General features: G+C 37.9%; 1 protein-coding gene across 7 annotated transcripts; it reads left to right on the top strand.

Annotated features, from left to right (window-relative positions):
• Nucleotides 1–7133: 7133 nt before the first annotated feature.
• On the top strand, nucleotides 7134–12252 carry LOC111883951 (RNA-binding motif protein 25). 7 transcript variants are annotated; one of them, XM_042900828.2, is made up of 9 exons: nucleotides 7689–7829; nucleotides 8138–8229; nucleotides 8447–8492; nucleotides 8957–9207; nucleotides 9299–9451; nucleotides 9552–9915; nucleotides 10004–10669; nucleotides 11245–11756; nucleotides 11823–12252. In XM_042900828.2, exons 3-9 carry the CDS (start codon nucleotides 8453–8455, stop codon nucleotides 12090–12092), a joined length of 2256 nt encoding a protein of 751 aa, XP_042756762.1. In that variant the 5' UTR covers nucleotides 7689–7829; nucleotides 8138–8229; nucleotides 8447–8452; the 3' UTR covers nucleotides 12093–12252. The 7 variants fall into 7 exon arrangements, with proteins under 7 accessions (XP_023736040.1, XP_023736039.1, XP_042756762.1 ...); XM_042900827.2 differs by having other exon boundaries at nucleotides 8450–8492; XM_042900826.1 differs by lacking the exon at nucleotides 8138–8229 and having other exon boundaries at nucleotides 7691–7829; nucleotides 8450–8492.
• Nucleotides 12253–15800: the final 3548 nt, after the last annotated feature.

The following is a 15800-nucleotide window of genomic DNA, read 5'->3' on the forward strand; positions in this document are numbered from 1 at the left end:
AGGCTTTTAGTAACACGCGGTCTCCCACTTGGAACTCTAGTGGCTTCCCTCTTTTGTCCGCGTAACTTTTTATGTATATCCCGGGACGCTTGAAGTCGTGATCGGATCTGAACGATTTTCTCGGTTGTTTCCCGGATGATCTCAGGTCCGGTGAGAGTGATATCTGGTAGCTACCCTCTTGCCAGCTGGGTGTCACCCAGCTCGTCCCAACAAAGGGGCGATCTGCACTTCCGGCCATACAAGGCCTCGAAGGGGGCGACTCCTATACTTGTGTGATAACTGTTGTTGTATGAAAATTCAACTAGGGGAAAGTGAGTATCCCAGGCTTTGCCAAAATCTATTACACATGCTCGGAGCATGTCCTCTAGAGTCTGAATTGTTCGTTCGCTTTGGCCATCTGTCTGGGGGTGGTAAATGGTGCTCATATCCAGTCGGGTTCCCAATGCTTTTTGGAGCAACTATCAAAAACGATAGGTGAACCTACTATCCCGATCTGAGATGATAGATATGGGGACTCCGTGAAGTCTTACTACCTCTTTCAGATATATTCGAGTTAGTCTTTCCATCTTGTATGTCTCCTTTATTGGTAAGAAATGGGCGAATTTGGTCAATCGGTCCACGATCACCCATATAGCATCCAGACTGTCTTCCGTCTTAGGTAACTTGGTTATAAAATCCATTGTTATCCTCTCCCATTTCCACTAGGGTATTTCGGGTTGTTGAAGTAGACCCAAGGGCTTCTGATACTCCACTTTAACCATAACATAAGTGAGACACTCGCCGACGTAAGTAGCAATTTCTGCTTTCATATTTGGCCACCAATAATGTTGCTTGGTATCCAAGTACATCTTGTCAGAACCCGGATAGATCGAGTACTTTGTTTTGTGAGCCTCATTCATTATCACGTCCTGAAATCCACCGAACTTCGGTGTCCAAATTCGGTCCATAAGGTAATAGGCTCCATCTTCTTTGACCGCCAGATTCTTTTCCATTCCTCGCAATGCCTCATTGGTGACATTTCCCGGTTTCAAGGCTTCCTGCTGGTCTTCTTTGATTTGCGAGGATATATGGGAATGGATGGTCATTGTCAATGTCTTTACTCAGCGACCCGAGTATTCTTTTCGGCTTAAGTCATCGGCTACTACGTTTGCTTTGCCTGGATGGTACTTGATTTTGCACTCGCAGTCGTTTAACAATTCGACCCATCTTCGTTGCCTCATGTTCAATTCTTTTTGATTCAGGATATGCTGGAGGCTCTTGTGATCTGTGAAAATAGTGCACTTTGTACCATATAGGTAGTGCCTCCAAATTTTCAAAGCGAATACCATAGCTCCCAGCTTGAGGTCGTGGGTGGTGTAGTTTACTTCGTGGGTCTTTAGTTGCCTTGAGGCGTACGCTATCACCATTCCTCGTTGCATGAGTACGCAACCTAACCCTTGGTTAGAAGCATCACAGTATACCACGAAGTCCTCTGTTCCTTCTGGCAAGGACAACACTGGAGCACTGCAGAGGGCTTGTTTCAAGGTTTGGAAGGCAACTTCTTGTTTGTCGGTCCAGTAGAAAGGTGCACTCTTCTGGGTGAGCGCGGTGAGAGGCTTGGCGATTTTGGAGAAATTCTGGATGAATCTTCGGTAATAACCGGCAAGGCCTAAGAATTATCGGATTTCGGTTGGGGTTTTTGGGGTTGTCCAGCCCTCAATAGATTTGATCTTGGCAGGGTCCACATGTATTCCCTCTTTGCTGACTATGCGACCTAAAAATTCCACTCTGCGAATCTAGAATTCGCATTTTGAGAACTTTGCGTAAAGCTTTTCCGTTCTCAACGTTCCCAAAATTTGTCGTAAATGTTGACTGTGTTCTTCCCTGCTCTTAGAGTAAACAAGTATATCATCGATGTAAACAATCATGAAGTTATCAAGAAATGGCCGACAGACTCTATTCATCAAATCCATAAAGGCTGCTGGCGCATTGGTGAGACCGAAGGGCATGGCTACGAACTCGAAGTGTCCGTAACGGGTTCGAAAAGCGGTATTTGGGATATCCTCCTCTCAAACTCTTAGTTGATGGTATCCGGATCTCAGATCTGTTTTAGAAAAGTAACTGGCTCTTTGGAGTTGATCGAATAGATCATCGATTCGGGGGAGTGGGTATCGATTCTTGACGGTGAGCTTATTCAATTCTCGATAATCTATACACATTCTGAAAGATCCGTCTTTCTTCTTGACAAAAAGAACTGGATTTCCCCAAGGTGAAAAGCTTGGCCTGATGAATCCTTTGTCGAGAAGCTCACTTAGTTGACTGGATAACTCTTGCATTTCAGCAGGAGCTAATCGGTAGGGGGATTTGGCGATTGGAGTGGCTCCAGGTACAAGATCAATTCGGAACTCGACCTGGCGCTCGAGAGGTATTCCAGGCAATTCCTCAGGAAATACGTCAGGAAAGTCACATACTTCAGGAATATCATTGATGCTTTTCTACTCATTTGTTTTATCCACAACATGAGCAAGAAAGGCATGATTCTTTTTATGCAGCCACTTTTGTGCTTGGATACAAGAAATGAGTCGGAGGTTTGAGCCAGGTTTATCGCCGTAAACCGCGAGAGTTTCATTGTTGGGTAGGTGAAGGCGAATGACCTTCTCGTGACACATAATTTCAGCATGGTGGGGGCTTAACCAATCCATGCCAACAATCACATCAAAACTCCTAATATTAACAGGCATCAAACTGATTGGGAAAGAGTGATTATTTAACGTTAGCGTGCACCCTACGTAGACATCATTGGTTGATTATGTTTTACCGTTGGACATCTCGACCGTATAAGTTTCGTTCAATTTGTGAGGGTTTTGATTTAATAAGTGCTTGAATTTATAGCGTACGAATCTTCATTCGGCACCACTATCAAATAAAACGCACGCATAAGAGCTGTTGAGGGGAAACGTACCGGTCACCACTGTTGGATCTTGAACCGCTTCTCCTTGCCCCATGGTTAAGACCCTTCCTGCGTTCTGATTGTTGTTCTTAGGGTAGTTGCGTTTGAAATGGCCGGTTTCCCCGCATCCATAACATGCGCGGCTGGCTCCGACATTGTTGTTATTGGGCTGCTTGTTTTGTTGTGGGAGCATCTTGCAATACCGGACAATATGTCATTTTCGGTTGCAGTTGGCGCATTGGAAATCCTTACATGCCCCATAGTGGTGATAGTTACACTTGTCACATTTGGGATTGGAACCCGCGTATGGCTTTGCTGGTGTTGTTGTGGTTGAGAAACTTTCATTAACCAACATGGTGGAAGAAGCCCGAGAACATCAAAACTACAAAAAAAAAAACTCAATGAGGACATGGACCCCAAACCATCATACAACAACTACCTGAAGATGCAACAAATCCTCTTTGACAACAACTATGAGACTACTAAGCTGCTGAAGACCATGCACGAGATGCGAAAGAAACATGAACAACTTATCGGAAATCTCAAAAAAGAAATCAACAAACTCCCCAACGACACCCATCCATACATCTAATGCGCTCCTATGTTTACTGCATCTTCCTACAAACCATATTTTGCTAATGTAGTTGTCTAATGCGCTTATCTTTTGCTAATGTAGCCGTTGCTATGTAACTGATATGAACATTCGTTTCATATATGTAATATCCTTTCATAAAAATTATAATATGGTTGCTTATCTACTACAGTTTCAAATAACGAAAAAAAAGGTATATAGCGCCAAAGGCCATCTAATTCCATGTAGTTATAAATAAAAACTATAAGAATATTATCATTATTATTTTTTAAAAGTATAAACTTATTAGTATAAATAAAAAATGGGAAATTGAGTAATCTAACTCTTATAAACGAGTAAGTTATTAATAATAACCAACTCTTTAACTTTTAGAAAAATGACAAGTTTCTCCATAGGACATTCCAGAGAAACAGTATTCATTCTGGAGTATTTGGTGGTAGTTAGAGTTTTGATTCTGAAATCTGACACCGTACATTTAAGACTGACAAAGTTAATTCCAGAGTACGACAAAGTCCATTTTGAATTTCGTTCTCCGCATTTCATATTGTTAGTACCATTCTGCAATAACTTGTAATGGGTAATATAGATTTATTTCCTCTCTAAGGAATGGTACTAACACAATTTAAGGTACTTATATAGTTATTATATGACTAAAACTAAAAAAAATACAAAATTAAGATATTTCGGACTTGTTTCTTGTATTCCATAATTGTTCTATGCATCCCACACTATAGAAAATTGTTTGTAAACTAAAATGCAAGTAAATTAAAAAGTAGAACCCGGATTGTTTGTTGAATCCATGATAGATAAGCTTAACAGTCAATGTCCAAAATGTCGGTAGCAACAGATTCGGGAATTCTGTTTCCAGAATGCTTATTCCAGTTTTTGGGTGTAGGCCCCATATATATAGCATTGGGCTACAATAGTGGGTGGCTCGTTTTGTCTGCTCCAAAATACCCATTCTTGAGAGAGTGGTTGGTTAAAAAAAATATGGTTATTACTTTTACAAATATACTAAAATGTGGTTAGATTAGTCAATTTTCTTAAAAAAGTATCCAACTTAGATATGATTTATTAATAAAAAAGTATTTAGTAGCGATTTTTGTCACCGATGATGGTTGACTTTTTGTAGTGTGAACTCTACATTGAGTGATGCGGTGAAGGACCTCGTAGCAAATGAAACTTCAGAGTCTTTTTCTTGTTTCTCCTCTCCCAACGTCTATTAAAAACTAGTTCTTTTTTTTTTTAATTGCCATTATAAATATAACATCTTTTATTCCTTATTTCATACAGCATTGTGTCATTTTCTACTATTACTCAAGCCTTCATTTATCAAAATAAATCCAAATAACCCTTCCACCAATCCCACCTCAAGATCCAGTCGAACCAAATCGTGTGGAAGTGGTTCAACTATACTAATTCGAAATGTGTTTGCTTTCAATTTGTCCGTTTACCTACCATAATTAGATGCTTCTATTTGTTCACCCTTACCCAATCTCAACCCCAACAATTTTACTGTTAAAATGTACTACAATATTACTCTATGCAACCTGTTAGCCCAACCTTATTTCAAAAATTTCCCCGCTTCCGGTATACGTTCCAAGAAGCCAACCCCGAACCAAGTCGTAAAGCAAGTTCGTTCAGGAAATACAACCAGGGTGAATGCCATAGTCCAACCTGCTCTCGAACTATCGGACCCCAAAAGAAAAGGAAAAGGAAAAATGATGGCTAAAAAAGAAAAGGCAAGCCCTTAACAATGGACATCAGAAGATGAAGAAAAAGTGTTAGCAGCATCATGGGTAAACATTTCCGAGATTCCAAAACATGTAAATGTGCAAGCAAATGATCATTTTTTGCTACGATTAACGAGCGGTTTCATAATGAAATGGGTCATGGCAAGTACTGAGCGGTTTCATAACGAAACACTAGTTGACGGCCAAATTTTGTGAAACGAACAAAACTGTTACAAAATTCAATGGGACGTACGACAACCTGAATGGTCAATGGAAAAGCGGGTAAAGTGATACAAACGTTTTCGAGATGACGTTAGAATTATTTAAGATCGATAATAATAGTTTTTTGAAATTTGAAAGTTCTTATTAAGTTTCTAGAGGAAAGATGTTTTTGGAAAAGAATAAGAAGGTTGTTCGAAGAGAACCAAAAATTTTGAAACGAATTACACAACTTCATCAGATGCTCCTCCACTTCTCATTAAGGCTGGGAGTAACGATGCCGTCATTGTCGGACCCCAACTCCTTCTAAACCAACAACCACATCAGCCAAATCTTGCCAAGAGGAGAGACTCGGTCAGATTGTGTCGAGCTCCATAGAAAACTCGACATGCCAAGGTGAAGGGGCGGTGTTCCCCTTATTATCGAGCTCTATGTTAGCCTCTACCTCATCCTTGTCGAGTTCTCATTCTTCTTACTCCCTACAACCTAATATGAAATGACCGCTTCTCACTACTATTTTTTTCTTTTTTAATTAAATATATAAAATTATAATTTAATATTTTGTAAATATTTAAAATAATAAATAAGGAATATTTCATTAATTTAATGATAAAACCATTACATAGTAAAAACAACAATTGATTAAAAAAAATATAAAAAAACTCTACCAGAAATATACTTTCATAATGTCATCTTTTGTCCTCAAAACCATCACGAGTTCGTCTCCTGATAATCGACGTTTTGCGATAGAAATTTCATATCACATTTTTTTTTCTTTTTGTTCATGTAGTCTTTGCTTATCTTCTATCACTTTTTGCTTCTTCTCTCATGTTTTTTCTTTCTTGGTCAATTTCTCTTTTTAGAATTGCAAACGAGCTTCGAAATTCAAATTATATAACTCGAAGTTATTTGTCATCTTATGTATGTCATCACAGGTGTCTTTGAAGCAACTTCTATACGATTTGTTTCAACCTAATCTTAGGGTGAGATTGTTGGGTGGATTCTTTTACTCATTTTGGTAAAAAGAGGTTAGAAATAATAGTAGGAAATGATAGAAAAGTCGTGTGAATACGGAGTAAAAGGTGTAGTATTTATAGTGTTAAATTTAAAAGGAAAAGTAATAATAATAATCCAAACTAACCGTTTATAGCCGTTGACGAGAAAAAAACGAAGAAGAAAGAAAATGCGGGAAAATAACAGTCACAACAAAAGTAACTGCATACCGAAAAATCACGGCATCACTGCATACCGTTTATAGCCGTTGAAGAGAAAAAATAAGATAGAAAACGCGGGAAAATAACGAAGAAGAAAGAAAATGCGGGAAAATAATAGTCACAACAAAAGTCACTGCATACCGAAAAATCACCGCATCACTGCATACCGTTTATAGCCGTTGAAGAGAAAAAAACAAGATAGAAAACGCGGGAAAATAACAGTCACAACAAAAATCACCGCATCACTGCACACCAAAGAACCACCGCATCACTGCATATCGGTTTGCATAGTATAATATTCATTGTACAAAAGATGGTTAATATAAGTAACATGTCACCACTATGTTCCTATAATGTATATGGTCTTGCTTTACCCTTATGTAACAAATATTATTTTGCAATTTGGTCACATTTAAAATAGACCAAATAGGCAATCTTGGTGGTTTTATTTAAATTTACTGAAATCAAAACTAGGGCACCAAAAATTGAGCATCTTAATAGGACACGAATTCTGTCATCGTCATCTTCGATCTCTTTCGATCTCTTCCTGTAAGAATCAATGGCGATTTCAACAAACTCTCCGGAGAAAACAACCACAGAGCAACCAAATCCCACCCAACAACACGCTCCTGATAATCCGAATCCACCAAATTCGGATCTATCAAATTCGTCGGCTGCACCACCGTCTGCAACTCCCGCCACAACCACCAACGCCCCAGTAGTAACAGTAAACCTTAACCATACCCTTAATAGTTCACAACCAACACCATCGCAGCCGACGGACATAGCGCCGCCGCCGCAGATCCAATCCTTTGTGCCTCCTTCGCACGTCTCTACTCTCCATCCGTCTTACAGGCCAGCAGCGCTGCCGTTGCCTCTTCCAACTACCCCTCAGTTTTCTCCGATACCGAACCCTAATTTCCAGAACTACGGGGTTCAAGGTCAAGGCCAGGTCCAAGTCCAGGTTCAGCCGCCAGGTGTGATGATGCAGGCGCCCTCGCAGGCAAGCGGCGCGATGTCTTCGATTCCGCAAATGATGCCGCCACAGTACGGGCAGCCTGGCCAGCAACCAATGAGGATGTATGCGCCGATGCCTAATGGTTATCAAATGGCTGTTCCTCAAGGCACAATGAATCCTCCAGGTGGGTTATTTATCTTCTATTTGTATTGCTTGTGCCTGTTTTATTTTGGAATATATAATCGACTTGCTATTGATATCTGGCTGCAAAGTGGAAAAAGCTTGTGAATTTTGGTCATGGTTGTTTGATACATCTGTTCTGTTTGTATGTATACGACTCATTATAGGAATCTGTTTATACATGTGTGGATTTAGACATTAAAGAGTTTACAAGTGTGAATAACAGTGTAAAAAAATTTGGTGGAGAGCAATTGGGAGGAGTTAGTAGTGTTGGTTTAGGGAGTACCGATGACAAAATGTTTTCTCGTACAGTGTCGTCTATTGATTGATGTCATGGTGAGAAAGGTTGGAAGGCTCTCATCCATATCGCAGTTCCTTAGACCATTACTCCCACAACTTTTTTGGTATGAAAACATTTTGCCTAGCTTCCTTCATTCTCCTTTACATAGACAAACATTAGTGGAAAGAATATACTTTTTATGATCCAAAATGACCCTTTGAGTTCTAGAAAATTGAACGTCATGTCATGCTAAACAATTTGTGCCATGTTCATTTTTAGTAGGCTTTTTATCTTAGTCTACTTTCCCTTTAATGGGTTCTTGAATCGTGATTTGTCGGCAGCAGAACATGCTTGCAACTGAGTGCTTCTTGCCCTTTACATGCCAAGGTATCACAATCCTTTCAACTACACTATTTGGTTTCTATTCTTTGCTGTTACTATAATAGTTCAAGATATAAATAATGTTGGAACACAAATTAGAGTGTCATGTTATCTTATCTGTGAGACTTTGGAAGTCTCTTGTTACTAAATTCAATTCTTCATGATTGGTGCATGGAATATTTTGACAAGGCCACTACTTTTCAGGATGCATGAGGTAAGCTGCTTCGTACATCCCATGATCTATGAATTCCATATTCTTGTCCTTATTTTCGTTCAGGTTATCTGTTCAGCTGGTGTGCCTATGCTGCTATCTCTAATTGCTTTTAGTATTTGGGTAAACAATGTTGATTTGATCTTGTTAAGAAATTGACTTAATAATTTTGTTTAAAATGTTGAACAGAAGATTTCAATATTCATTCGGTGAACCTTCTCTAACAAGTTTGCATAGTATTTTTGTCTTATTTTTGCAGGGATTCTCCGTTATGCATCTCCATATCCACAAATGCTGCGACCAGCATATCCTCAAAGGCCACTTGGAGCAGTGGGAGTCATTCCATCATTAGCACGCCCACCAATGATGGCTATGCGGGGTCCAGTGGTCCCTACAATCATTAGGCCACCCATCAATACAATAACTCCAGCTGAAAAGCCAATGACCACAGTTTATGTTGGCAAGATCGCATCATCGGTGGACAATGAGTTCATGCTCTCCCTTTTGCAGGTATGTTTTTTCTCACATCTTTACTGGAAACAGAGATCTTATTGCCCAATGTTCATGGACTTATTATTACACATTTATATGTCTTTTGAAGCTCTGTGGGCCTGTTAAAAGTTGGAAACGTGTACCAGATCCCACTACTGGGGCTTTGAAGGGCTTTGGTTTTTGTGAATTTGGAAATGTTGAAGGAGTTCTTCGTGCTTTAAGGCTTCTGAGTAAACTAAGTATTGATGGTCAGGAGCTCATGGTATGGTTTCCGCATTCTCTTATCTTTCTTCTTCGTGTATGTTCATGTAAATCATGCTCTATCTGATCTCCTTACATGTTTCTTGATTTTGAGTTTACAGTTGAATTTTGATAATGCAACCAAAGAGTATCTCAAGAGTTATGTCGAGAAGAAAAAAGAGAAGTTGAAGAATACTGAAGGTGGTGGTAAAGAGGAAGAGAAAAAGGAGGCTTCCGTGGAGGAATCCAAAAAGGAAGATGATAAGAATGAAGGAAAGAAAGAAAGTGATGAATATGCGACTTTTGGCCTTGTGAGTAATGAAGATAAGGAAGCAGACAGAGAAGCTAGTGAAAAGCTTACAGGAATGATAGAAGAGAGGATAAAGAATAAACCTTTACCACCACCACCTCCACCCCCACAAGCTGCTTCTGATGTTGTTCCAAATTCAACCCCTGAACATTCGGATGTGGATGCAACAAGAAACGGTAAATAGCTAAGGGGATGTTTCTTTTTTACTTAATCTGGACAGAATGACTTAATTGGTTGACTGTTTGACTTGCATATGCACGGCAGAAGATAGAAACGATGAGGAAATGAGGAGCAAAAGCAATGAGAGACCTGAAACAAGTTCACCTGACAGAAGCAGTAGAAGAAGCAGAGAACGTGAGAGAGACCTGAAACGTGAAAAGGAAAGGGAATTGGAAAGATATGAAAGGGAAAGAGAGCAAGATAGGGCTAAAAGAGAGAGGGAAAGGGAATACAAAATACGTGAAGATGAACGCAGATACAGAGCACGTTTGAAAGAGTGGGAAAACAGGGAAAAGGAGAAAGAAAGGACACGCAAACAGGAGAGAGAAAGGGAAAAAGATAGGGAACAAGATAGGAAATATGAGATTTTGGATCAAGAAAACGATGATGGGTATAGCAAAAAGAGGAAATATAGAAGTAGTGGAGAGGATAGAGAAGAAAGAAAAAGGAGGTTAAGGGAGAAGGAAGAAGACATGGATGATAGAATTAAAGAGGAGGAAGAGATTGCTGAGGCTAAAAGGAAAGCCGAAGAGGAAAGAGAAGTGCAGAAAGAACAACAAAAACATGCTTTAGAGCTTTTATCTCATAACACCAATAATGGGACTGAAAATGCTATGTTGATTGATGGAAGTTTGTTGGGAATCAGAAGTAAGACTACTGTTGTTGACCAGGCTACTAATGCTGCTGACATGCCACATGGAAACGAGATTGGTAAGTTGACTAAAGGCTCGTTTCTTTTTGACTTGAATACATTTAGCATCATGTAGCTAATAATAGTAGCACTATTGTTTTGTGAATTGTTAGGGTAAAACGGTCATTTACTCACATTCAGACTTTTCATTTACTTTCTTTAGCATGTCGTAATGGGTGTCACTCTATGCATTAAGGTGTTGCATTTTCCCGTTCTACCCATGTTTCTATTAGATTTAGTAGTTTTGCAGATACAAGGGTAAAATGGTCATTCACTTTCTTTAGTATGCTGTATTGGGTAAGTGAGGAGAGTGTCACTTTATGATATCAGGCATTGCATTTTCCTGTTGAAAGAGCAGCACTATGATTTTGTGAATGGAAGGGTAAATTGGTCATTTACTCACATTCAGACAGTTCATTCACTTTCTTTAGGATGTCATAGTGTGTGTGTGTGTCACTCTATGCATTAAAGACGTTTCCTTTTCCTGTTCTACCCTCATTTTGGTTAAGATAGTATCACTATTGTTTTGTGAATTGTTAGGGTAAAATGGTCATTTACTCGCATATTCAGAGATTTTTTTTTGGGCATGTAACAGGTAACAGGATTACACAGAATGGGGATGGGGAGGATTCAGAAACAAGGCAAAGCAACAGCAACAGCAACAGCAACAGCAACAGCGTCCAGACGAAAAAACTAGGGTTTGGTCTTGTGGGGTCGGGAAAAAGGACAGCTGTCCCATCACTTTTCCATGAAGAGGAAGATGAAGATGCAGAAAAGGACAAAAAGATGCGGCCTTTGGTTCCTATCGATTACTCAACAGAGGAACTGCAGGCCGTGAGAGACACTACGCCTCTTGCACCTTCTCCTAATTTAGCTGCAGCAGCTGAATTTGCAAAACGGATTGGAAACACCAATTCCAAAGACGAGAGACCCGATTCCGAAAGGGAACGAAGTAGACGATCCCATCATAGGGATCGGAATCATGAGGAGAAAGCAAAGACACCGGATAATAAGAAGCTTCTGGATGCTAAACAGTTGATTGATACAATTCCAAAAACCAAGGATGAATTGTTCTCGTATCCGATTAATTGGGGAACTTATGATAAGGTCAGTATACTCTTTAATTACTACTCATTCATTGGTTATTATTGCTAAACAATTGATTGATTGCAGAATGGAGTGCATGAAAGGATGAGACCATGGATTTCAAAGAAGATAACAGAGTTTTTGGGGGAAGAGGAAACGACACTGGTGGATTACATTGTGTCAAGCACTCAAGAACATGTGACAGCTAATGAAATGTTGGATCGGCTTCAGTCAATCTTAGACGATGAAGCTGAAATGTTTGTTCTAAAGATGTGGAGGATGCTCATTTTTGAGATCAAGAAACTCGACACTGGCATTTCTCTCTCTCTTCCTGGAAGATCCAAGGCTTCCTCTTGAATCTTCATCTTTCTTCACTTCTCAATCCCAATGTGGTACTTCCATTCGCTCTCGTTATAGCTTTAGTACATTTCTTTCTATAACAATTCTTTTTCCTTTTCTTTAATCATACACCATGTATGTGTCTTTTGAATAATTCTATTTTAAAATCTTCCAACTATGTTTTCATGCTCTACAAAAAATTACTTGTTTATCTTATTAACATATAAAGGATGCCAAACATTTCATACACAAGACAAAATATTGGAATTTTATTTTTTGTCCCATGGATTCAGTCTCTGTCATGTCTTGTTATGTTATGTGAAATAATGTCATATCATTCATGGTGATTGGTAAAATAAATAAAAAATTCAGTTAAAAAGGAAACCAAACAGGAAAGTAGCCCAACGTGTATTCGTATTCCTTATTTTAATGCACAAGACAACTTTACAGTTCAAAGGTGTTTTGTAAGTTTTTGTATTAATTATTTGGTTAAATGTAAAAAATAAATAGATTAGGGCATTAGGCAATATGTATTTGTTAACAATCTTCTAGTGTAAATATGTAATAAACCGCCCCACCAATTTTTTATTTAATGTAAAAATTACATTTGTTATTTTATTTTCGCATTTTATTAAAAATAAATTGGCAAGTTCTGTTGCAATAAATGGTAAAAGTTATATTATGGTTTGATTCAAGCGTAATTTGATCCTAGTAAGAGTAGAGAGAGAGAAGCTGATTGGTTATCTTTCAAATCAAAGGTCATTATGATTTAGGCTCATCATGGCTTTGGGTCAAGTGGTAATGTCTGTCTACTTTTGGTCAAATCTAATCGTGTTGGAAACATTGTGGCCATTGGACGTGGTAAACTCTTGTTGGAAACTTTATGGTTTCTTAATCTTGGTCCCAAATTATGAATCAAACAATTAATGATCACAAAATACCGTAAAAGTGAAACCGAACAATTTTATTAGTAACAGTTTCAGAACGAAGGAATGTATTAAGACACACGTGCGTTTAGTTGCGAAAAAATGAGCTGTTTTACGGAAAAAATTTTCAAGAAAAATGAGAATTTTGGAAACGCGTTTAGTTTTCTAAATTTTTCACGGAAAATGAAAATTTTCCGTTTTCTAAAAGATTATAAAGAAGTTGAAATTTTTTGGAAAACCGATAATTGTTTTCCATATTTTTTTAATTCCAAATTTTTTTCTAAAATATAAACACCTACTTCCACTTTTACCTACCCTCATCTTAACACCCCAAACCCATCTTAACATTACAACTAGCGTTACATAAAAATACTATTCTAGAACTAATCTAAACATAATGTTACTAGGGGTGAGTTTGATACGGAAACCGGACCTAATTGGTATCCATACGCAAAATACCGTAACCGATTATGGCCAAGAATGAAAATCAAATATCGAACTGCTATAGGGTTCATAACTACATGGTATCGGGTTTGGGTATTCACTATCAATCCCGCTTTAGTATCTACTTTGCAAGGTGCAAGTTTCAAAGCAACAATAAATACATATATCTCAAAATTTAAAAACATAAAACTCGAAAACTTATCTTCAACTTCATGTAAACTTTAGTGAGTATTTGCAAAAAATAAAACCAGTGTCGGTCCTAGACGATTTGAGGCCCGGGGCAAAATAAAATTTAAGGCCCTTCACTGCCGTACCTCCGAAAATTTTGTTAAATTTAAAAACTTAATACAATATTTTAAAATTGTCTTTGATCCCTTACAAACCTTGTTTTTATAGTTTTCATTTTTATTAATATAATTTCTTAATTATTATTTACTCTCTCATAAACAATTGTTTGGACCGAAACTTTACTTTTATAAATTGTAGTCCACTTTGCAAATGAGTTATTTGTTGCATCGTGTGTTGTATTAAATACTAATCGTATAAAAGATAAAGCTAATATGATAAAACAAAATAAAATAAAAAATCTCGTAAAAATCACCTTATAGAAGAAAACCTAAACCTAGCATAATCTAATTGATTAAATCAACCACGCGCAAAGGTTCACAAAAAAATGTTTTGTTATTGAATCAGAAATTAATCTCCTTTTGGAAGCTGTCGACATGAACTAATAATATTCTCTTCATTACTTTTTATGATCTTTCCATTTGAATTTCTATAACATAATAGGAAATTTTGTTGTTGAATTGAAAGTTTTGAGAGGATATATTTGTAGAGTGCACTTTTGAGAAGAAAAAAAAGATATGTTTACACACATAGAATTTCAACAATAACAATTTTTGATGTGGGTGATTTCTTCCACGTTTATATATATAAAAAAATGACCTCTTTTGGGAGCAGTGACAGCCACAACCATTCCAATGCTTCAAACCAAATGAACTACAAGCACCTTTGGTTATTTTTGGGATACGTATAGTATTTATTATTTTAAAACTATATATATAATATTAATCCCTATTTGGGGCCCCAAGATTTGGCGAGGCCCGGGGCGGTCGTCCAGCTTGCCCACCCTCTAGGGCCGGCCCTGAATAAAACACACAGAGCACCTTACACAAAGGTTGTGTATTACTTGATTAATGAAAAAAGACAAAAACTAGATGCCTAAGAAGGCTTACACGGAAAAGAAAATGACAGGAAAACAAAAAAGAAACTGCTCCACTTGCATGTCCTCCCACTACCGAAAATGACCATGTAAAAAGACTTTTCTATGAAAGTAAATAAAGTAAACTTAACATATATTAAAAGATAGACACATGCACAACATAGTCATCAGTCATGCACACTTTGGTATTGGATTTTAATACTCTCTCTTAACACCTACTTCAATCATCCCCATCTGAGTGCATAACTCTACAATTTTCTTGCTTGGTAGTCCTTTAGTGAAAGAGTCTACAACTTGTTATGAGGTATGTACATATTGAAGGTCAATCTCTCATTCCAAGACCTTTTCATGAATAAAATGGTAATGGACTTCCACATGTTTGGTCAAGGCATGAAAAGTTGGGTTTTTTGCCAACTGGATAGACAAAAGATTGCCAAAGAAGAGTGGGATGCTGTAATCTACGTTTTAATTAAGACTTTTCAAGAGCTGAACTAGCCATACATATTCTTGAGCTGTCATGACAGCTGCTCAATATCCTACCTCGGTTGTGGATATGGAGACAATTAGCTGTCTTTTACTACACTACAATATTGCACTTGAACCTAACATAAACACATATATGGTTGTTGATCGACGAGTGTTTATATCCCCTGCGTAATCAACATCGCAATACACAATCAATTTGTACTTTGACTCCCTCTTAAATTCAAGTACATAGTTAACAATAGTCTCCACATACCTTAGTACTCTACGTATAGCAACCAAATGAGATCTTCTTGGACTTTGCATGAATCGGCTCAGCACACCCATAACAAACGCCAAATCAGGTCGGGTTAATGTTAGATAAATGAGGCTGCTAACTATTTTCTTGTACATAGTTGGGTCTTCTAGTTCTTTACTACCATTAACCAATAACTTCACATTCATGTCAACCGGCGTCACTGATGGCTTACAGTTGAGCATTCCAAATATGTTCAACAGATCAATAGAGTATTTGTGTTGGTATAGAATGCTATCTCCATTCTCATACTTCACTTCCTGAAGATTTCTGAATTTAATTTTCTTATTTGTTTCCTTATTTAGGCTGAAGGGATATTATCGCTTTATTAGTTCTGTTATAGGGTTGAGCCGGCC

The sequence above is a fragment of the Lactuca sativa genome, chromosome 4, assembly GCF_002870075.4.
Source record: "Lactuca sativa cultivar Salinas chromosome 4, Lsat_Salinas_v11, whole genome shotgun sequence".
In the NCBI taxonomy this organism is placed as follows: Eukaryota; Viridiplantae; Streptophyta; class Magnoliopsida; order Asterales; family Asteraceae; genus Lactuca; species Lactuca sativa.